The sequence below is a fragment of the Dictyostelium purpureum genome, assembly GCF_000190715.1.
Source record: "Dictyostelium purpureum unplaced genomic scaffold DICPUscaffold_147, whole genome shotgun sequence".
Classification (NCBI taxonomy): domain Eukaryota; phylum Evosea; class Eumycetozoa; order Dictyosteliales; family Dictyosteliaceae; genus Dictyostelium; species Dictyostelium purpureum.
In genome coordinates, this window is record NW_003519484.1 from 47,019 (window position 1) to 70,022 (window position 23,004).

General features: G+C 26.4%; 7 protein-coding genes across 7 annotated transcripts; 3 read left to right on the forward strand and 4 right to left on the reverse strand.

Annotated features, from left to right (window-relative positions):
• Position 1: 1 nt before the first annotated feature.
• On the forward strand, positions 2 to 277 carry DICPUDRAFT_153066 (uncharacterized protein; the record flags this gene model as incomplete). Its single annotated transcript, XM_003288731.1, has 2 exons — positions 2 to 9; positions 31 to 277. The coding sequence occupies 2 exons, from the start codon at positions 2 to 4 to the stop codon at positions 275 to 277; spliced, it is 255 nt and encodes an 84-aa protein (XP_003288779.1).
• A 1,698-nt stretch (positions 278 to 1,975) lies between these two features.
• DICPUDRAFT_34568 (uncharacterized protein) lies at positions 1,976 to 4,610 on the reverse strand (the record flags this gene model as incomplete). Its single annotated transcript, XM_003288740.1, has 2 exons — positions 1,976 to 4,164; positions 4,244 to 4,610. Coding segments are annotated over 2 exons (2,556 nt in total), but the record flags the coding sequence as incomplete, so codon positions are not given.
• A 2,335-nt stretch (positions 4,611 to 6,945) lies between these two features.
• DICPUDRAFT_55625 (uncharacterized protein) lies at positions 6,946 to 8,976 on the reverse strand. Its single transcript, XM_003288741.1, has 3 exons — positions 8,816 to 8,976; positions 7,263 to 8,743; positions 6,946 to 7,172 (listed from the first exon to the last, which is right to left on the reverse strand). Exons 1-3 carry the CDS (start codon positions 8,944 to 8,946, stop codon positions 6,976 to 6,978), a joined length of 1,809 nt encoding a protein of 602 aa, XP_003288789.1. The 5' UTR covers positions 8,947 to 8,976; the 3' UTR covers positions 6,946 to 6,975.
• Positions 8,977 to 9,337: 361 nt separating this feature from the next.
• Positions 9,338 to 12,916, forward strand: DICPUDRAFT_153070 (uncharacterized protein; the record flags this gene model as incomplete). Its single annotated transcript, XM_003288732.1, has 4 exons — positions 9,338 to 9,347; positions 9,571 to 9,724; positions 9,863 to 12,338; positions 12,404 to 12,916. The coding sequence occupies 4 exons, from the start codon at positions 9,338 to 9,340 to the stop codon at positions 12,914 to 12,916; spliced, it is 3,153 nt and encodes a 1,050-aa protein (XP_003288780.1).
• Positions 12,917 to 13,063: 147 nt separating this feature from the next.
• DICPUDRAFT_153071 (mitochondrial isovaleryl-CoA dehydrogenase) lies at positions 13,064 to 14,371 on the reverse strand (the record flags this gene model as incomplete). The annotated part of the gene is made up of 2 exons (XM_003288742.1): positions 13,064 to 13,779; positions 13,852 to 14,371. The coding sequence occupies 2 exons, from the start codon at positions 14,369 to 14,371 to the stop codon at positions 13,064 to 13,066; spliced, it is 1,236 nt and encodes a 411-aa protein (XP_003288790.1).
• Positions 14,372 to 14,825: 454 nt separating this feature from the next.
• On the forward strand, positions 14,826 to 15,666 carry DICPUDRAFT_92165 (uncharacterized protein). The gene has a single exon (XM_003288733.1). It carries the CDS (start codon positions 14,948 to 14,950, stop codon positions 15,617 to 15,619), a length of 672 nt encoding a protein of 223 aa, XP_003288781.1. The 5' UTR covers positions 14,826 to 14,947; the 3' UTR covers positions 15,620 to 15,666.
• Positions 15,667 to 15,699: 33 nt separating this feature from the next.
• DICPUDRAFT_98134 (uncharacterized protein) lies at positions 15,700 to 22,433 on the reverse strand (the record flags this gene model as incomplete). The annotated part of the gene is made up of 4 exons (XM_003288743.1): positions 15,700 to 21,554; positions 21,626 to 21,992; positions 22,080 to 22,351; positions 22,424 to 22,433. The coding sequence occupies 4 exons, from the start codon at positions 22,431 to 22,433 to the stop codon at positions 15,733 to 15,735; spliced, it is 6,471 nt and encodes a 2,156-aa protein (XP_003288791.1). The 3' UTR covers positions 15,700 to 15,732.
• Positions 22,434 to 23,004: the final 571 nt, after the last annotated feature.

The following is a 23,004-nucleotide window of genomic DNA, read 5'->3' on the forward strand; positions in this document are numbered from 1 at the left end:
AATGAATAAGTAATTTATTTATTTATAAAGCTATATAATATTTAAATATTTACTTCCAGTTAATAAATTTGTATACAGAATAGATTTTTCATTTGGACCAGGTTCACTAGTAACAGAATACTTTAAACTTGTTTCAATATTTGAAACGTCAAACGGTAAAACTAGAGCAGAAGCACTATATTTAAAATTATTATTGTCTCCTTCTACAAAACCGTATGGAAATATCATTGACTTCGGATCAGAATTACCAACTTTAATATTTAGCGATGTTAAATAGTATTTTGTATCACTGACAAAATTTATATTGATGATTGATATTTGATTTTTATACAAATTTTTATTGGCAGCTCCTGTCCCAAGTTGTGGCCCAATAAGAACTAGAAATAATTTTTAAAAATAATTAAATATAAATATACCAAAAATTTTTTTTTTAAATTTATAAACACATACATTGACTGTAATTTCCCGCTGTCGTAAAAGATATTTTCAACTTATAATCGTTTTTTGAATAAAGTATATTTGTAAAATAATCGTTAAAAGTGTCAAAATTGCATAAAAAAACTGTTGAATTTTCATTTCCATAAATTGGATAATAAGAATCATAACCATTGGAAACTCTTTCCAAAACAAATATAGAGTCGTATGGGTTTTTATTTGTTTTGAATGAAAAAAGTGGACCTTGATTATATCCAGCTATTTTATCAATATATTCCGATATTTCAAAATTTGAAATATCTATGACACTGCTTAATTGTGATTCTTAAAAAAAAAAAAAAGATTAATAATATATTTTAAAAAATAATATATATGATTGTTACAATTGAAATACCTTTTAAAAGTGGGTCCAATAAATATTTTTTACTTTGTAAATTAGTTTTGACTTGAAATTCAATGGGTTTTGAAAAATCAACATTACCTGGTAACGCATAAGGACAGTCCATTAGGAAATAGTTTAAATATAAATAAGTCATAGTGCAATATGATCTTATCAGGTCCAAAAACAATTGATTACCCAATGAATCTAAACTGTATGTTTCGCCTAATTGAATTCCTTCTAATATGAATAAACCTTTGAAACCATAACTATTAACTCCTACAATTGGATATCTATAATATTGATTTACTAATTTAAAATTTAAAATCTCTAAATCCAAACCTATTTTAAAAAAAAAAAATAAAACTTATAAGCACATAATACAAATTTTTGTAAATTAAAATACCTACTAATACATTCAATATTATATTTAAACTCTGAATTAACACTAATTGTTATATTACCAACAGGTACGCCAAAAAAAAACTTGTACATTGAAGCAGTATCATTGTGTAGCACTTTGGTGTTAACTATTGATCCAGGTTCTATTGATAATGTATCACCACATTCACCACTTTCTAAAACACATAATATTAGTTTGGTAAAAAAACATGTGCCAACAGATGTATATTGTTTATTTGTTTTTGTATAGTATGACGGAGTCACATCTTGAAAAATTGCATTTTGGACTTTTACAAAATAAACTAAAATAAAAAATAATAAAAAATATATTATTTTTTTTTTCACAAACATTTTATTTATTATTATTATTTTTATTATTTTTATTATTTTTATTATTTTTATTAAAAATTTTCTTTTCAAAAAAAAAATCATTTTCTTTTCCAAACAATCTTGAAAATATCTTTCTGACAAAAAAAAAAAAATTTAAAATAAAATAAAATTTAGGCAATACGGAATTACACACGCTTATCTAAATATTTATTTAAAAAAAATAAATTTTATTTTTATAATACCACCGGTTTTATAATTATATTGTACAGGTTGGTTAAAATTTTAACCAGTTTTAGTGTGGGTTTTAAAAATTATTTTTATATTTTTATAAATATTATTATAAGAGATTGGATTGAATTAAAGTACAATTTTAATATTTTTTTGGATTGATTTATTTTGTTGAGAATTTTTAAATAGAAAAGTCTATTTTTATAATTCTTTCATCTCTCGAGCTTTTTTATTTACACTTGAAATAAACTTTTCTTCACTTCTTTTCTTTATAAAGTGGTATGTAATTATTACTAGTATAATTGCTACAAATGCAACACAACCAATAACAATTCCTGCTATTTTTGGGCCTGATAGTTTGGATTTATTTGAACAGATTGAACCTGATTTGGATGATGCTGAATTTGAATCAATAAGAACTGAGAAATCTGGATCTAAAATGATTGATTCTCTGTAATATGGAATTTGAATACCAATATATGATTGTAACTCTTTAGTTCCGCTAATTGGTTTCATATATTTGTCTAATAATATATTGGTTACTGATCTAATAGTTGAATCTATAAAACCTCTTCGAATGAATCTACCGTACAATGAATGGTTGTCAATTTGAATCTTTACATAGTTTGAATTATCTCCTGATGTTGTTTCTCCAAACTCTCTTACTGAACAAATGTCATCAGTTGTATTTGATTGTATTAATGCTGACATTATTAACTGAAGTTGACTTAATGAATCATCAAATGAATAGTCGCTAATTTCAATAGTATATTTCATTGATGATGGATTCATTATTAATTGTTCGTTTGCGAATGTGACATTTGTTTCATTTGTAAACCATTTTAGTGTTACTTTAACATTGGTTGTTGTGGATTTTTTATCTTTTTTTGTGATTTCTAAAGTTGTATTGTAAATAAAAGTTGTGTCGTCTAATTGTTTAACTGTCCATTTTTCAAATGGTTTCTCATAAACCATATCACCTAAAATATTAACCTCTCTAATTGATACCAATGTAATTAATGATTTGTATGTAACAGTTGAGTTATTATTATTTGTACCTGGTAATGTAATATTTGTAGTTGGATCAGTTTTATTTGCAGTTGGTGGATCTATAATAATGATTTGAGATGAACAATCATTGCCAATCCATGGTGAAAAACATACACATCCTTGATTTTCAACACATTTACCATTTGATGGACCTCCGCATACTGGTGAACCTATACAATATTGTGGTTTATTTGTTAAAGGAGGAGTTTCTGTTGGATCAGGTACATCCACAATATTAAAAATAGTTGGTTCGATGGTCATAATATTTGATTGCAATGAATTTGTTTTGATATATAATTTATATGGTTTAAAGGTTGCTTTGACATTTAGTAGTTTAATAACAGTTGAATTGGATATTGAAGCTTGAACTACACTTTTGCTGCCATCATCAAAAGTAATAAAAGCTGTTGAGGTTGCTCCAAAACCACTGCCAAATAACCAAAGGTCGCCACCCCTCTCCGTTATTCTATAATAAGTTACAAGATTGGGATTATTTTCGTTGAATGTAGTTGAGATATAGTAATCAAAATCTTTGGGTGTCATTTCATATGCTGAAAGTCCACTAAATAAACCAACATTGTTAATGAAACCATATACTGAGATAAAAATACCGCCTGGGTATCCGAAACCAAATGGTACCTGAATAGTACACGAATAATCTACAACGTTTCCATAAACTGGTTCATCATTTACAGGAGGGTTCACTACAACCTGGGTAATGTTTGACTTACATTCCAAAACTTGATTCATTGTTGTAATAAGATAAACTATTGGGTATTGATCTGTTCTAATACCACATTGAAGATCGTATGCTGTAAATGTAAATGAAATCTCTCTGTTTAAGCCACCTACTTCCAATTGTTTTGTTGAAGCACTAAAAGAAAAAAGATCGGGTGGATTTGTACAATAGATAGGTGTACAGTCAACTGAAATCTTATTAATATTTGAATCATTCAAAAAATATAGAAAAGGATTGATTAGAGATGTATATTCATTTGGTGGTGATATTGAAAAATATGAAATTCTATCGAGTCTATCAAACAATGTGACTTCAGTAATAGTATAAACTTGAGGAATGCATGGGTTTGAAATGATCAATTTAACTTCATAATCACCTGAATATTGATTTCCTCCTGCCTTGACATCATTTACAGTGAATGTATAGTTAAATACAGATGAATCTTCGCTGCCTCTAACTGTTACATACCCGGATTTAAAACCATTGATTGGGTCTTCAATGGTCATTATCCATCCAATAACACCACTTATGTTATTTTCATCAATTTTAGGTGAAGTAATCTTTGTAATTGTTTTAAAAATTGGGCCTTGTAAATCCATTTCTTAATATAATAAAAAAAATAAAAATTAATTAGTAAAACTTACAGATTAATATTTAATAATCTAAATGTATGTGCATACTTGTATTTTTAATAATTAATTGAGTATCTAAATAAGAGCTGAAAAGATTGGATCCGATAAAATTTAATACAAAACCATAAGGCCCAGAATTGGTGTTTTCTTCGATATAAAACTCGATTTGGAATAACCTTTTCTTTTCGTTATATGTTGAGTAAAAGACTGGACCCATACTACCCATATTAGTTATAGTATTTTGATTATTTTCTACACCTACGTGAGTCATTCTAAACTGTGTATCTTTTGGAATATTATCATAGTTGAAATAAAAAATATTGTAATGTCTGTAATTGGTAATATTGATATTGTTATATAAAAATGATACACTTTTAATTGAATATATATCGACTATAAAATAAAAATTATAATAATGTTAATATAAATATTATTTGATATGATCTTTTAAATATAGAGTACTTACAATCATAAACTAATGGTGATTTTAAAATTTTGACTGGGTTAATTGAAATTGCACTACCATATAGGTAATCTTTTGATTTTAAGTAAATATCAGTAACTTTTATTCTAACTACTAAAGGTGAATATAATACTTGATCGATAACTTCATAAACTCCATCTTTTGAATCACCTGAGACTCTGTATTCTGGTCCAAATATAACACCATTTGAGGTTTCAATATTTAAAAAACCATTTGGTGATTTAATATGAACTCTTATTAAAAACAAGTCCGATACTATTTTAATATACTCGAGATTATAAACTACTGGTTCAGTATTTAAATCATATTCTAAATAAAAAATAAATATAAAAAAGTTAAAATTAAAAACAAAAATAAAAAAAGATAATTTTTTTTATAATTTAGATACATACCTAGTGTTTGAAAATTTTTTTGTATTTCGACATTTCCCAGACCTGACTTTATTGAAATAAAGTTTTTGTTATCTACATTATATTGTGGAATAAAAATGTTTATATAGTGTGTAAAGCTTTTGTTGGATCCATAGATAAATCCAAATGGAAAAGACTTTTTAATGCTATTAGGACCAATATTAAAATAGAATGGAGCCAGTTCATATTTAGTCGAACTTACAGTATATAAGTTTAAAATTGAATGTCCTAAAAATTCTTGTTGGAAAGCTTCCGGGTCTATGGTTTGTGGACTTTCAAATAAAACTATTTTAAATATATTGGTTAGTAGTGTTTTATTCGAAATATAACTTTTTAAAAATAAACATACACTGAGGAGTATTAACTGAAAACTCTTTTAAAGGTTTGTAACTGCTACCATCTTGAGAATATAGTTTAAATGTAGAATCGGTATCATAACTATTAAAATTATATAGATATGTTGTGCTCTTGTCATCGCCATATATAGGCTTCATGGAGTTACTACGAGGAAAACCATCGACAGTAAATACTTGAAGAGAAATTGATTTATTTGTTGTAAAAGTTAATATCGGACCTTCATTATATCCAAACAATCCAACATTATTATAATCTTCTGGATATGTTTTAATTTCTGTAATATTGACATAATCATCTGTATATTTATAAAATAAATTAGTTAATATTTTTGTGGAGATAAAAATAGTTTATATAATAATTTTCTTACCTTTAATTGCCTTTTCAAGATTGAATGTTTTTGATTTTCCTGAAACAGTGGAAATTATCATTGTTAAATCATCATTCACTGGAGGAGCTGTATTTGGGAAATAAATTAAAAAATAATTTCCATAGATATTTTGAATTACAGCGCTCTTATCACTTAAAATAAATCCACCTGTAGAAACTCCACTGTTACCTAAATCCACTCCCTCTAATTTATAGATACCAGCCATAAGATATGAAAAATCATAAGAGTTTGGATATTGGAAATAAGAACCTCCAATTTTAAAACTTAAAGATTCTACATCAAGTTCTATAGATAAAAAATAATTTTAAATGGTTAGATTTATGTATATAAATGAAAAATGATTTAATTTATATAACAATTACCTAGGCATTCGACATTGATTGTTAGTTTTGAATTGATTATAAATGATTTTGAACCACTGGTACCAGAAGCAAATCCTACTTCAAATAGAGCTGATGTGTCGTTGTACAATAATTTTCTTTGTGATGCTACTTCTGAGAATGTTAATGTTGAACAATCTTCATTTCCAGATTCCACAACACAAAGTATAGTATAAAGATATGAACAATCAATTGAGCTGGTGTAATATTTCTTGTAAATACCTTTTTGTGTTACATCTTTAATTATATATCCATTAATAATAGTAAAAACTAAAAAAAACAAAATAATAATATTTATTTTTACCATTATTTAATATTTATATAAATAAAAAAAGAAAGGGAAAATATATTTTCATAATAAAAAAAAAAAAAAAAAAAAAACAAAAATAAAAATAAATAAAAAAAAAAAAAAAATAAAATAAAATTCGAAAATACCTCCAAACCCATATCCGCACTTTAAAAAAAAAAATTAAAAAAAAAAAAAAAATCTTAAAAAAAATCGGAAAATTATTGCGGTTGGTTCAAAAACATGCACGAGCTTTAAAATATTTTTTATAAAAAAATTAAATTTCCATAAAAATTTTAAAAAAATTAAAAAAATTAAAAAAAAAAAAAATTTTAAAAAAACCCATAGAATTAAAAAAAACTTCGTGGTTCGAACCAACCGCACAAAATTAAAAAAAATTAAAAAAATAAGTGAAACTCTCTTATTTTTTATAAAGACAATGATTGTTATGATTATAATACAATGTTCTTTTATTTTAATTTAAATTATTTAATTTTAAAGCAGCAGCTGCAATTTTAAGATTTGTTCGATATCTTTTGTAGATAACTGCGGAGATGATGACAATAAGGGCCGCACCTACTGTTGGTGCAATAATTACAACTGGTAAAAACCATTCTCTTTTTGATTCACATTCCCTATCATTTGATTTACTTGATACCAACAATGAAAAATCTGGTGAATAAAAAAAAAAAAAAAAAAAAAATAATTAATAAACAAATAAAAAAAAAAAAAAAAATAATAATTTATGTTGTTTAAACTTACCTGGATCAATTATACATTCATTGATACAATGGGGCATGTTTAAACCTATCAATAAAGAGTCTTGATCTTTAGAAACTATTTGGGTGGACATGTAGGTAACTCTTAAATCTGATAACATTGAACTTAAAAATCTGCCATAGAAAATTTTATTTTCTCTTGAGATCGTTATATAATTGGATGAGTGAAGACTATTAATACCATCTGTATCAAAATCGGTTTCTTGCTTACATTTGACGTTACTGTCTTCCTCATCACCAATCAATGACAAAATTCTTAATTGGAGACTGTTTAAAGTGGAATTGTATTTGTAGGAATGAATGGATACTGTAACTTTTAATGAGTTTGGATCCAATGTAAAGTTTTGGTTTGCAAAAAAGTAATCTTTAGGATGATTTAAAACCTGCTCTACACTATATTCTACTACACAACCTGTATTTGGAATGATTTGATTAAAAGTCGTTATTATACTATTGGTAGTGTTGGTGGTTGAGATTTGTTTCCATTTATTATAAAGTATGTGTTCTTTATGTACATTTCCATCAAATTTAAATTCAACCAAACTGTGTATATTTATTGTAAAAGTTGTGTTTGAATTTCCTATGCTTGAAGAACCATCCCCGCCAACACCTGTTGTCGAGTTTGAGCCTGTTGATAAACAATCTGGACCTGCGAAACCCTCTGAACACTTGCATATACCTGTAGTTGTATCGCATACACCTTGTTTGGAGCAATTTTTTAAACATTCGTATGCTTTTGGTGTGTAACGGAATGCATTGACACCCAACACTTTCAAATCCCTATCAGTAAATAATATGTCCTTAGTACCTTTACCTGGACCAATGGTGCATTGTATTGTGTCAAAAGTACCTCCTCTATATACAATTGGGTTTTTACATTCTTGGTCACCAATTAAAACCTTAGCATTGCTTGTAATTTGCCCAAAATAACCATATATATTTATAACCCCGCCAGTTTCTTCTGGAGCGCTATCACTTGAGCCAATAAAGAGTTTAGAGTTTTGACAAAAATCACCATTGGTTTGAGTATCACATTGACAAATACCGTCGTGTGGTCCACATAAGCCGTGATTTGAACAATCGAAAGGACATGTTCTACATAAATATTTACTTGAAGCTTCTACTTCATATACGCAATATCCATTTTCTTTCATTGATATAATTTTAAATTCTTCATTTGGATCACAACTTAATTTGATGTAGGTATTTCTATAACCTGATGGCGATGCTGCCAAACAATTTGTACCACCAAGATTATTTGTTTTATAGTGAGTTGTCATAACAATTCCTGTATCATTGAATGTAACAATTTCTTCTACATTTAAATTACCAGCATTATTATTATCTTGACACGCACGTTGTTTGCATGGATCTACTGTTACTCGACAAAAACTAAAATAAAATGTAGTATCTGCACCAATACCAAAGGTTTTAAAACCTTTTGAATAGAAATCTGTATTTTTACTATAATATAAAAGGTAAAAATTAATTTAAAATCTATTGAAATTGTCTATTTTATTGATAAATATACTTTACATTAATGGATTTAAATCATAGGTTTGATTGTTTACATCATTTACATAAATACATTTTGTTATTTGAGTTTTAACAAAATTATTATTTATTAAAAAAATAATAAAAAAGAAAAAAAATTTAATTTTTTTCATTGTTTTATTATATCTATTTTTATTATTGTTATTATTACCAAATTTTTTTTGGATATTGAAATTTAAAAAAAAATAAAAATAAAAAAATGAAAAAAAAAAAAATATAAAAAAATAAAAAAATAAAAAAAAAATAAATATTTGGATTTAAATAAATATCATGATTTTACGTCTTTTCACTTTTATTATTGTTCTCTGGTTATTTGATTTAGTTATGGGGCGTCTGGTTGTTAAACCTTTTATTTATTCAAATAAATATTTTAACAAAAAAATTAAAATAAATTATAATTTTTTATAAAAAAAAAATATCAAGAAAAATATTTTATTAAGAGTAAAAAAAATCCTTTTATAAAAAATAATAATAAAAATAATTCAAAAAAGCAATAATAAAAAAATGATTATTTGTAAAAAAAGAAAAAATTAATTAAAGTGTTAAAAAAAGTAAAGTGTGTGAATTTAAATTTAAATTTTTTTTTTTTGTTTTTTTTTAATTTAAAAATGTGTTTTTTTTTTTTTTTTTTTTAATTAAAAAATAATAAAACAAATAATAATTTTTAAATATATATATAAAAGTCAAAATGAAAATTGTTATAATTGTATTTCTTTTATTTATAAAATATATAATAGTTGAATGTAGTTTATTACATTTTTTACAACCACACAACTACATTTTATCAAATAACTGGAGGTTGTCACGAGACCGGTCTTTAAATATAGGATGGGAAAATGAAGATCATAATACGAGTACAATTCATTCAATAACAACTTCTTATGATAACCAGTATATAATAACATGTGCTAATGATAAAATAGCAAAATTTCACAGGATATTAATGTATGTATAAAATTATAATTTACCTTTTCTTTGTTTATTTTTTTAAAACCAAAAAAGAAACAAATCATTAATAATATAAACTAGGTACCCGAATTTATACCCAGATTGGACGCATTTATATTATGGTAGTTTAAAATTAAGTGGATATAATGACGAAAATATTGAAAATTTAAAATGTATTTCATCAAAGGATGGTACCCAACTAGTTTCATTATCAATAAATAGAAATAAAAATTCAATAATAGTAGATGTTTATGAAAAAACTGAATTAGATTTTGTAGAAAATAGAATGCCCATTATAAAACCAAATAGAAAAGATTCATTCAAACATGTTAATAATATATCACCAAACTATAATATTGTATTCCCATTAGATGATTATAATGAAGTGTGGATTAATACATTGGAAATTTCAAGTATTAGAGAATCATTAAAAAACGATAACTATAATAAATTAGTAAATAAAATAAATAACAATAGTGAATCATACCAATCAAATATTTATAACTATAAAGAATCATCTATTCCACCTAAACCACAATTAGAAATTTCACCAAATGGCAACTCATTATTACTTTCATTTTATAATAAAATATATATTCAACAACTTCAGGACAACAATGAAAAAGAAAAAAACAATAACATAGTAGTCATAAATGAAGATTATATTGTAAAGGATATTAAATTTATACCAGATAGTAATAAGAGAAATTCATTTTTAGTATTAGCTTACGATAATAGCAAAAAATCAACACCATCAACATCACTTTCCTCAATTAAAAAGAACAAAATTATTCTCTATAATTATGAAGAAGGGGGTTGGGTCGATAGAGAACTAGAACTACCTTATATTTTATCGAACTCAGTTAGAATGGTGACAAATAAAGAAAAGGGTGACGACTATGATTGCTATCAAAATAATAAAGATACTTATGAACAACCTATATTAATAGCATTTCAAGATTTAGATTTTACAGTTCACCTAACACAACTTTTTAAAAGCAAAGATAAAGGCAAAGATTACATCAAAATAATCAAATCTCTACCAATACCTTTTCACTCAGAAACACCATTAGATTCAAAACACCATGTTTCAATTGGATTTTCAAAAGATTCAAGTTTAATTTCAATTCAATATCCAAACTCAAACATTATATATATTTTAAAAAAAGACTCTGATCACAATGGTATATATGACTTCAAACTAACCTCAATCATTGATGAACTACCAACAAGAGTTAATGGCGACGTATTACTTTTTAATTTAAAATACAACTATTTGGTGACAAATTTTGGAGGTCATCTATCATTTTTTAGAGATTTAGCTGATCAAGTTTCACACTGTGACAAAACAAGTAGAACCAAAAGCTACTACCTTCCATCGCCACCAATAATATTAAAAAATGATCAACATTTAAACCAGTCTGATAGTTTATTATTAGAGAAATATGGAATATTATATTTGTTAAAGAATGATCAAACCTCGCTTAATTCTATTAAAGTTAAATATATAATATATACAATATTTGGGTATCTTTTAATATATCGCCTACAAAGAAGGATAAGTCAGTTCGAATATTTATACCTTGGACCATTTATTGAAAGAATATTAAAAAAAAAAAGTAAAAAACTCACCCTTGCAAATATTCAAGAATTTTTCTTTTATATAATTGCTCTATTTATTTTGGGATTCTCATTTTATGAAATTGTTAACCAACCTGCTTTTACAAATGATTGGCCCGCTCATATTCATCACATCGATCAATTTTTAAATCCTCCATCAAAAGATAGTTCTATATTTAAAAACTATATCATCTCTAATCAACAACAGTATGAACAGTTAAACACAAATAGCCACTACTTTAAATCTTTTAAAGATCAACATCAGAGCAATAAATATTTTGAAGAGCTAATACCTGCATTGATTAGAAATCATTTCGATTTTGACTATAGTCATTATATGCATTACCACGGTCCAAACACTTATCCAGCTGGTTTCACCTACCTCTATACCTTTTTATACTATATTTCAAATAGGGGCAATTGTTTACAAATATTTCAAGCAATATGGGCAATTTTAGAATTTATCAACTTTATATTAATCAAAAGAATATGTTCAAAACTAAAAATACCTATATTTTTATCAATCTTACCAATTATTTCAAATAGATTACATTTATATAATGTAAGAATAGTTATTAATGACTTTCCATCAACATTTTTAATTCATATAGCAATTCTATTATTCATATCAAAAAGATTCAAGCTATTTTCAATTATATATTCTTTAACAGTTTCTTTAAAGCTTCATACAATATTTTATTCACCAGCTATTTTATTTATTTTTTTTAACTCTCTCACACTTAACGAAACAATTTATTATCTATCAATAATGGCAATCATTCAAATATTATTGGGTTTACCATTCTTATTAGTCAATCCAGTTGCATATATTTCCAATGCTTACGATTTAAGCAGAACTTTATTATGGGAAAAAACAAGAAACTTTAAATTTGTTGGCAGAATTCTATATGATATGAAACTTTTTAATTTATTATTGGTAAGTGTGATTATATATTATAATAGGATGACAATAAACTAATAAAAAATCTTAATTATTTATAGATATTAGCTTTGGTATTGACAATTATAGTCTTTATAATGAAATATCAGAATATTATAAATCAATTAAAAAAATTAGAAAATATAAAAATTGTGAAGAAATTAAAAGTAAATGATATCAAAAATTTCAAATATTATGACTCTGTTAGTATGGAGTTAATAATGAATAGAATATTTACATTATCATTTATTAGTATCAATTTCTTTGCAATAGTGTGGGCAAGAGGGTTATACACTCCGTTTATGTGTTGGTATTTCTATACTCTTCCCATCATCCTCTACTTTTCAGAATTCTCAAACACCTTCATCATACTATATTGGATATCCCATGAAGTTTTATATAGGGCATTCAAAGATTTATATTTCGAAATGTTTGCAACATGGTTATTTTTTAACATTAACCTATCAATCATTATTAGATTATTCCAAAAGTTTAAACCACATGACAAAAACAATATCAAATTATATAATATTAATAATAGTACACAAGAAATATATAATAAAAAACTAAATTAGAAGAATAGTTAAAATTTTTATAAAAAGAAATAATATTTAAAAAATATAAAGCTAATAAAATTAAATAAAAGTACCTGTTATAATTTAAATAGGTTTACGACATAAATTTTTTATTTTTTATTTTTTTAAAAAAGGAGATTTTATTGTTTATTTAGTTTCCATGAAAAGTTCTCTACCAATTAACATTCTTCTAATTTCACTTGTACCAGCACCAATTTCGTAGAGTTTAGCATCTCTTAAAAGACGACCAGTTGGGAATTCATTAATGTAACCATTACCACCTAATGTTTGGATAGCTTGAAGAGCCATTTGAGTAGCATTTTCAGCGGTATATAAAATGACAGCGGCACAATCTTTACGTGAAGTGTAACCATTATCGGCAGATTTAGCAACAGAGTAAACATATGAACGTGAAGCATTTAAAATAGTGTACATATCGGCGACTTTACCTTGCATTAATTGGAATTCACCAATTGGTTTACCAAATTGTTCACGTTGGTGAATGTATGGGATAACGTTATCTAAACAAGCTTGCATAATACCTAATGGACCGGCTGAAAGAACTAAACGTTCATAATCTAAACCGCTCATTAAAACCTTGACACCACTACCAACTTGACCAATAACATTTTCGTCTGGAACAAAACAATCTTCAAAAATTAATTCACAAGTATTTGAACCTCTCATACCTAATTTATCTAATTTTTGACCAGTTGAGAAACCCTTCATACCTTTTTCAATTAAAAAGGCAGTAATACCTTTGCTACCAGCATTAATATCAGTTTTAGCATAAACAACTAAAACATCGGCATCTGGGCCATTAGTAATCCACATCTTGCTACCATTTAAAACCCAACCACCATCTGTTTTTGTTTAATAAAAATAAATTAGTTTATAATTTAATATATATCTATTTATTTAAATATGATAAATACTTGTTTTCTTGGCATTGGTTTTCATTGAAACGACATCTGAACCGGCGTTTGGTTCAGACATAGCTAAAGCACCAACAAAATCACCAGTGATTAATTTTGGTAAATATTTTTCTTTTTGGGCTTCGTTGGCATTTCTTGTAATTTGATTAATACAAAGATTACTGTGGGCACCATATGAAAGAGCAACTGAAGCTGAAGCTCTTGATAATTCTTCCATAGCAATGCAATGTGCAGTGTAACCTAAATCTAAACCACCGTATTTTGATGGGGCAGTAATACCTAAAAGACCTAAATCACCCATTTTCTTCCACATTTCCATTGGGAAAGCATTCTTTTTATCGACATCTGCAGCCATTGGGGCTAATTCGTTTTGTGCAAATTCCCTAACAGTTTCTTGTAATTGTAATAAGGTTTCGTCAAAACCATTGATATCTCTGCTTGTATAAATTGAACGACTTAAAATACCGCTACTACGGATTAAGCCAAAGAAATTGGTTTTTTTGATTGCAAAACTTAACATTTTTATTATTTTAATTAATTATTACAAAAAATGAATGATTTATACCTAAACGAAAAAGAATCAAAAAAAATTAAAAAAAAAAAATATTCAAAAAAAAAATTTTAAAAATTAAAAAAAAATAATTTCAAAAAAAAAAATTAAAAATAATAAATTTTAAAAATTACATTTAAAAAAAAAAAAAAAAAAAAAAAAAAATTAAAAATATATAAACACAAAGGATAAATATTTATCTTTTAAAAAGAAAAATTAAATAATAAAATATTAAAATTTATATATATTTTATAACAAATCACTATTATTTTAAACCTTTTTTTAAATTAAAAATTAAATTTCTTTTTTTTAAAAATTAAAATTTTTTTTAAAATCCATTTTTTTTTTTTTTTAATTTAAATAATTTTTTTTATAATAATAAATTCATTTTTTATTTTTTTTTCAAATTAATTACAGATAATGATAGGATATTATATATTAATTTTTTCAATTCAACTCATTGGGGGTTTACATGGGGTATTTACCCGTTCAGAAAGATTCTATGATGTTTTTGGGTGTGGGACATTCATTTTAAATGGTATATTAATGTTGATTGAAAATTATGATGAAGTTCCCAGTCATTTGCAAGATAAAAGCTATATGGGCTTAAAAAGGGCTCTATTAGTATCAATTTTAATTATTGTATGGTCAGGAAGATTACTTATATTCCTTAATGACAGAATTAAAAAGCATGGTGGTGTTGACAAAAGATTCAACGATGTCAGGGACAAACCAGCAAAATTTTTATACTACTGGATGATGCAAGGTGTTTGGATTAGCTGTATTTTAACACCATTATTTTTAGTATCAAGACAACACTTTTCAATCTCAATATCAATTACCGATTACCTCTTAATTATATTCTGGGTATGTGCTTTTGTAATGGAAACACTTGCTGATGTTCAAAAAACCATTTTCCTTATGAAGCCAGAAAATAAAAACAAATTTATCAATATTGGTCTATGGAAGAAACTTCGTCATCCAAACTACTTTGCCGAAATTTTAATGCATGCCACCATCTATATCTTATGTGCTAGAGGTCTAAATAGCAGAATTGATCAAATGATTGCTCTCATTGCTCCAATCTTCAAAGTATTCCTCATGACAAAAATTGCAACCCCAATGTTGGAAAAAATAGCTGATAATAAATTTAAATCACAGCCACAATACCAACAATATAAACAATCAACTTGGAAAATTATTCCATTTATAAATTAAAAATAATAAAAACAAATTATAATTAAAATTATAATTTAAATAAATGTACACATATTATAAAAAAAATATAAAAAAATTTTAGTTTATATATAATAATAACATATTATTTATTTTTAATTTGTGTTATCGTCAATATTACTATCATTAGTAGTATTATTATTATTATTATTATTATTATTTAAATTTAAGTGATCAAAATCTCTTGAAATTGAAATAGCTCTTGATCTTGGTGATGTATTATTAATTTGATTTGATTTTATCCATTTTACATTATTTTCTTGATTATTTTCTTGATTATTTTGTTGTTGTTGTTGTTGTTCTAATTCTAATTGTTGTTCCTCTAATAATTTTAGTTGTAATTTAATGTGTTGTCTTTGATGATATTGTTTCTTTTCAAATGTTAAAATTGAATCTGGTGTAATTGATAATTTAGAAGTATCCAATTCACAAAAGTCGAAACATAATAATTCATTTATAAATTTATAATCTACAGATTTCTTCGATGTTTGTAAATGTCTACTATAGATACAGTTTGAAAAGTTTGAAAGGAATGATTTAAATTCATTAAAACCTGAAGGAAGCTCGTTAACATTTCTTAGCATTATACATGGACGTAAATATGGTGCATCAAACAATTGAGTTTCTATTATACCTGATGATGTTAAAACCAATTGAGTATCGATATTAGCTTGTTGAACTGCTTGTTGTTCTTTGGTTGGTGGTTGTTTATTATTTGCGATTTGGTCAACAAATGGATGGAATGGTGGTTCTTGTGAGTGTTTAACAAAGCAATCTTTGACAAATACCCATTCAAACAAATTGAATTGCTCGGTGATTGTTGGAAGTGTTAAAGCCAAATCTAAAAATTTACATGCTGCAAATACCAAGTCGTGGTTATCAGAGTGTGAAAGGATATCAATTAATTCTGTAATAATAATTGGCCAGAAGGAACGAAGATTTTGATGTGAGATTCTAACTAAAAGTACACGTAAACAGAAAAATACTTGAAGATGAAGCACTGGTGCATTTGGGATTTTAAGTGCTTCGACAATCTTTTCCTGGACTAAAGGTAATATAGAGAGGTATTGATTTTCTGTTCCAGAGTAAATGAGGAAACTTAAACGTTTCAATTGCTTTGCCCTATTTAAGTTCTCGGTATCTTTGCTTGTAAACATTAATGATGATGAAGATGACCATGGCTTATGAAGTAATTTTGTAAAATCACTAAGAGCAGTCTTATCGTGAATCATTGTTTGATTGAGGAATTTACTAATTTGCTCCAAGGTCTTCAAGTCATTCTTGAAAAAATCTTGGTCATGGAATAAATCGATAACTTCCTTTTTAATTGATTTTAAGTTGTATGAATAGTCGGATAATGAACTGAAAAGACATGCAGTATAAAAAGTATTATCACGGGTGACATCTGGAGTTTTAGCTCTTAGATAGGCAGAAACATTGTGGAGTGAATTTGCAAGAATTGTATTGATTTTTTCTTTATCGTCGAAAATAGAATCCAATAATGGTGCTAAAACATTGGCCAATGAAATCAATGCTTTGAGACTAACTTGTGATTTCAAACGATTAGCTTCTTTCTTTAATTTTGTTGGAGCTGAAATTGATGGGTCTGATTCACCTCCTGATGATGAACGACCCCTGGCATCCTCACCAATAGGGGTACTACTAGAAGTGTAGGCTGATGGTAAGGTTTGTAATACTGAAGATGGAATATAACCACTTTCTTGGAACATTCTAAAATCAACAGAGCTTCTATTAGGAGGAGCATTCGAGCCCAATGTAAGTGGTGATGAAGTGAATGATAGTGTACTATTAGCCAAAATATCTGATGACGAGCTAGTATGTGCTAAGGATGGAGGAGTATTTGCCAAACTATTACCTGAACCAATTGATGAATTTGAGTTACTTTGAGTTGACGATGATGGTGGTATATACATTGCAGAGATATCACTAAAACCTCTACCAGAAATTAAAAAGCATGCATCGACAATCTTTGGTAATAGATCTTGTAACTCTCTTTTGTTTAATTTAGCACGGTTTGGATTTTTTGTTTTTTCATCAGGTGTTAATTTTTTGATATATATATTTAAAATTTGTAAGAGTGATACAAAAGTAACTGGATTTGAACTATGAAGAGACTCTTTGATAAATGATAGGAATGCAATCGATACCCCATCAAATTGGCTGCTGTACTCTTCAATATATTTATAAACAAAATCATAGAGAGAACTTTCTTTCATTGTTAATTTGTGTAAAATAGTCTTTGAAAGCTTTGAACGTTCTTGATTACGAATTATACCAAGAATTTGATGAGCTGCACTGAATATTGACTCCTCTTTAATTGACTCTAAACTATTGATAATTTCCATAATAACCTTTCTATTTTGAATCGATTCTAAATCTCTAGGAGTTGGGGTACCAATACTAGGTGTGTTTGGTGTATTATTACTACTACCACTATTTAATATTGATGAAATATTTGAAATACTTGGGCTCGATGAAATCATTGCAATCGATGGCGATACTTCGTTTCTTTGCCATAACTCTACCATAGCTTCAATAAACTGTTGTGGGTATTTTAACATGAATGGGTCTAAAATATGAAGAATTAAATCTTGAATTGCAAATTTATTATGTGTATCTGAAGAGACATCAGTTGAAATTGAAATCTTGTTTTGACCACTTGATTTTGGCTGACCCCAAATCTTTAGGAATGGTGAAAATACATCAGCAAGTACTGCAAAAATATCCTTTCTAACTTGGCCAATTGGTGTGAGAGTAACTGAAGCATCAATATCACTTGTGAAAACATCTTTAACAAAATCTGTAAATATTTTGACACCAAGTGCTGAACGATGGCTTTGTTGTGTTTCCTCTTGGTTAACCTTATCGAATGATGTTGCTGGTTCTAAGATTGAAAAATTGAAGATAAAAGTTAAACTCTTTAGAATTACAATGATATCACGAGAAGTAATACTATCATAAAGTGTTCTTGATTCAAAAGATCCCAAAATATCACGGAGACAATTAACTATAGTAGTTACAACAGTTGAAAGATGTACAGAATTTGTCATTCTTGGTAAACAGAAAGTTATAAAATCTAACCAATAGAATCTAATATTAAATCTAGTGGATGGTTGAATTAAACCAACAACAGTAGTTTGTAAAAACATTTGTGACTGGGTTATTGAAGTTAATGATGTGGATCCCATTGAATTAGATAATGGATTTGATTGCTGTTGTTGTTGGTGATGGTGATGATGATGATTATCTAAAGATGGTGATAATGAAAAGGTTGGTGAAGCTGATACATAGGATGAGGTTGAATCAATCAATACAATTGATCTTAATAATGATAATAAATGAACTTGGAGCACCATGTTTGAGGTTGAAACTGCTTGAGCTAAATTTTGTAAAATTGGATCCTGAATATAATTTGCAATATCTTGGGCTTTGCTTGGTTGGATAGAAGTCTTTGCTAAAAGGTATTGAAGGAACTCTGCTGCGCAGATTTGAACAACCTCATTTTGTGAAACAAAAGATTTAGTATCACCATTATGATGGCTTGCGATTGAGGTTGGAACTTGACCTTGAATAAATCTTAATGCTACAATAATTAATAAATCGATGTAACTGTTTGTTGGCATAAATAAGAAATCTGACGATGCCTCCATTTGTTGTTGATTATGTTGTTGATTTTGTTGTTGTTGTTGTTGTTGTTGTTGATTATTATTTTTAAAACCGTTATATGTGCTATCACCACCACCTAATGTTGGTGAATTTGTTTGATTAGATATATAATTTTGATGTAATTTTGGTGACTCTCTATAGTTCATTGCCTGTTGATCATTTAAAGCTATAACATCTTTAGAGATTGGTTTTTCGATGACATGTTGAATGAATAATTTGAAATCACACTCGATAATGGTTTTTAATATTTTGAAAACGTAAATTACCCTACGTGTATCATATACTGACTGGTATAAGTTATTAAATCTAATGGTAGATTTGTCCAAAAGTATCTTTAATAGTGGATCTAAAATTCTTTCAGCTCTGGAAATCGAATCGGCTAACCAAGTGTGACCAGTTAAACGAATGACTGGTTCGTCATTACTAAGAGAATCTAACATTAAGAATAGTGTATTTGAAAAGGCCAAAGAAGAGTTACCCAATTCACCAGTTAATCTCCATAAGAGAGCAAATTTTTGATAGCCCTCTATACGATTAGATAAATCTGAATCCAACATTGCATCTGCCATAACTACGCTAACTGCATGTTCATTGAGCTCTCTTAATGAGCAGAAAAGTGAAGCAACACGATAATGAATAGTGCTGTAGGTTGGGTCTAAGAGCGACCAGAGCTTCTTTGATAATTTATTAAAATGTTCGCTGGTAATAATATTCTTGAAAGACCTGCTCATTGTCATATCTCCATGTTTATTTGCCAAATTGATAAATGTTTTGATGGCCAAGCAGGATATGAAAGGGTTATCAGATTCACAAAATCTTAAAACTGGATAAAACCATTTTGGTGTAGACTCTAATGCTGGGGAGGTTTGTTGAGGTGACTGGCTTGGGGATGTGGTAGAACTCTTAAATTGTGAAATTAAGCCAACTAATAATTGGAAAGATAAATCTAAAACTAAAAATAATTCTGAATTTAGCTGTTGTTGTTGTTGTTGTTGAGTTTGATATTGTTGAACTGTATTATTATTGAGGGATGATTTTGGTGATGATGTTGGTGATTGTGGTGTTGGTTGTGGTATAGCCTGAGGTGATGATAATAATATATTGTTTTGAAGTGGTTGTGATTGCTGCACTATATTACCACTTTGTTGATTTAATATTTCATATTGTTCTTGAATATAATTTGAAATTTTAAGGAAATAATCTTGATAGGATTCAATCGACTGTATTAAACAATTTAAAGATTGTGGTGTGTCAATAATAATTTTACCTGTTATTTTTAATAATAGTTGGGTATAAGCTATAATTAATTGATGATCTTGTAACTCCAAAATGTTGTATAATGATTTGATCATAGTTCCAAGTAAACCTGGAAGATAACTTGATTGTACCTCTTCATTGGATAGGTGCATGATATCCAAAATACATTCAACCAATTTGATGGACTCTAAACTTGGTTGATCCAAAAGCATTTGACCAAAGAACTCCCAAATTGCACCTTGATCTGCAATCGACTCTAGTAAGTCATCAGTATATTTTACAATTTGTTTTGAAAATGAGTAACCATCTTTGAAGATATAAATATATTTTAAAATATCTGGTAAAATATCTTTTATAATTACTTGAAACTCTTCCTTTTCAAAGAAATAAATTAAAACTTTAAATGGCAATATTATATTATTTAAATTTAGTAAAGCCTCTTTGTTATTAATTTGTTGTATTGGTTGATTACTATTATTACTATTATTATTACTATTATCGTTGGATGGTGACACTGGGGTATTATTTATTACAATACTATTTATTAAGAAACTACTAAGATTATTATTACTATTGCCACCCATTGTACTATTTAAATTTATAAACTGTTGATTACTATCGAAATATTCCAAAAAGTCAAGAGTTTTTCTAAATATTCTTTTAAATGCATTCACTGTTGGAGCTTTACCATACTTTTCAAAGTATTCTCTATTTGATAATGGCTGATTTGATGACTTATCTTCCAATAACCATGTATATAATCTTTTATTTAATGACATATCTTTATGTGTAACAACCATAATCGCTGATCTTACCAAACTCTCCAATGCCTCCATTGAAAATATATTTAATGATAATGGAAAATGAACTGTAATTAATTCCAATGTATTTCTTTGCACTAAAACTTTAGAATCTGATAATGAATTTGCTATAGCTTGTGAAACCAAAGTATCTTTTTCGGGTAAATACATCACTATAAAATTAAAATTGTTAATATCTGTACTTGAAAAAAATAATAAAAAAATAAAAAACCATTGTACTTACATTGATTTGATACATCGGTTTGTTTTGGTAAACGTAATAATAAATAATTTAATGCTGATAAACGATTATAAGGTGTTGTAATTAAAGTTTTCCAAAGTGCTTGATAAAATAATGTTGTAGCAGTAGATTGTGATAAACTATCTAAAAGATTTTTTACTTGTTCGTAAGCTTCACCTTGGTTTTCCTCTAAACCTGGTAAAATTGATGATACCACACCATTTAAACAAGAAATTAATCTTGATCCCAATGGTATAATATGTTTTTCATATAATTGTATAATTTTAACTCTGACATTTGTACTAGCTAAATGAAATAATGGGAATAAACCTGTTGCATATATTGAAATATCTCTAGATAATCTTTCTTGCTAAAAAAAACCATTATAATAATAATCAATTAGTATTAAGAAATATGAAATAAACAGAAAAAATAATAAGTGTTATATGCTACTTACCCCAATTCTTGTAAAAATTAAATCATATGTTTCTAATGCCTTCATATGGCAACCACTTGGTAGTGATGGATTTAAACATTGGGACAATCTTTTAGATACCATTAATTTCGATTGAATATATGTTGATTTTGGGTATTTATCAAATAACTTCCCAAATTTAGATAAACATTTTACAAAATCTGCCCATTCTGTTGATTTCGAAAACAATAATAATATTGAATTTATATCTTCATTAAATTGTTTATTTTTTGGATCATTTACAATTGATGGATCTAATAATTAAAAATAAATCATTAATATTATATTAAAAATTTTAATCATTGTATATCATCTAAATATCTTACCTTCATCCATTCTATTAATTATATATATTTATTTATTTTATTTTGAGTTCTTTTTGTTATTATTAAAAAAAAAAATATAACAAGATGAAATTGGCTATAAAAATTAAAAAAAAAAAACTATTTTACACACTATTGATGCTTTTAAATAATAATTTTTATTTGTGTGTATGCTACTATATATTATATTTATGTTATTATAATAAAATCTTTTGTTAAACTACTCGAATAAGAAAGTTTTTTATATAGCCCAAAAAATAAATATTATTATTTAAAAACAAAAAATATTTAAAAAATATTAAAAAAAAAATAAAAAAAAATTTAAAAAAATAAAAAAAAAATAAAATTTTTTTTAAAATATAATTTTTATTTTTTAATTAAAAAAGGATATTGAATAAAAATAATTGAACCTTTTTTATTATCACTATTATTATTATTACTATTATTCGTAGGATGATAAAAATAAAATGATAAAATTTTTTAAAATATTATTTTGGAAAAAAAAAAATTAAAAAAAAAAAATTAAGAAAATTTTTTTTTTGTTTGGGTGCACTCTTTGGATAATTTAAAATAAGCCTGGTTTC

Excerpts from the sequence above, each read along its gene's own strand:
- DICPUDRAFT_55625 (XM_003288741.1), bottom strand. The coding sequence starts at position 8,946 with ATGAAAAAAATTAAATTTTTTTTCTTTTTTATTATTTTTTTAATAAAT. Across the intron at positions 8,744-8,815 it reads TATGATTTAAATCCATTAAT|TAAAAATACAGATTTCTATT; the intron begins GTAAAGTATATT and ends TTTATATTATAG. Across the intron at positions 7,173-7,262 it reads TGAATGTATAATTGATCCAG|ATTTTTCATTGTTGGTATCA; the intron begins GTAAGTTTAAAC and ends TTTATTCACCAG.
- DICPUDRAFT_92165 (XM_003288733.1), top strand. The coding sequence starts at position 14,948 with ATGTTGATTGAAAATTATGATGAAGTTCCCAGTCATTTGCAAGATAAA.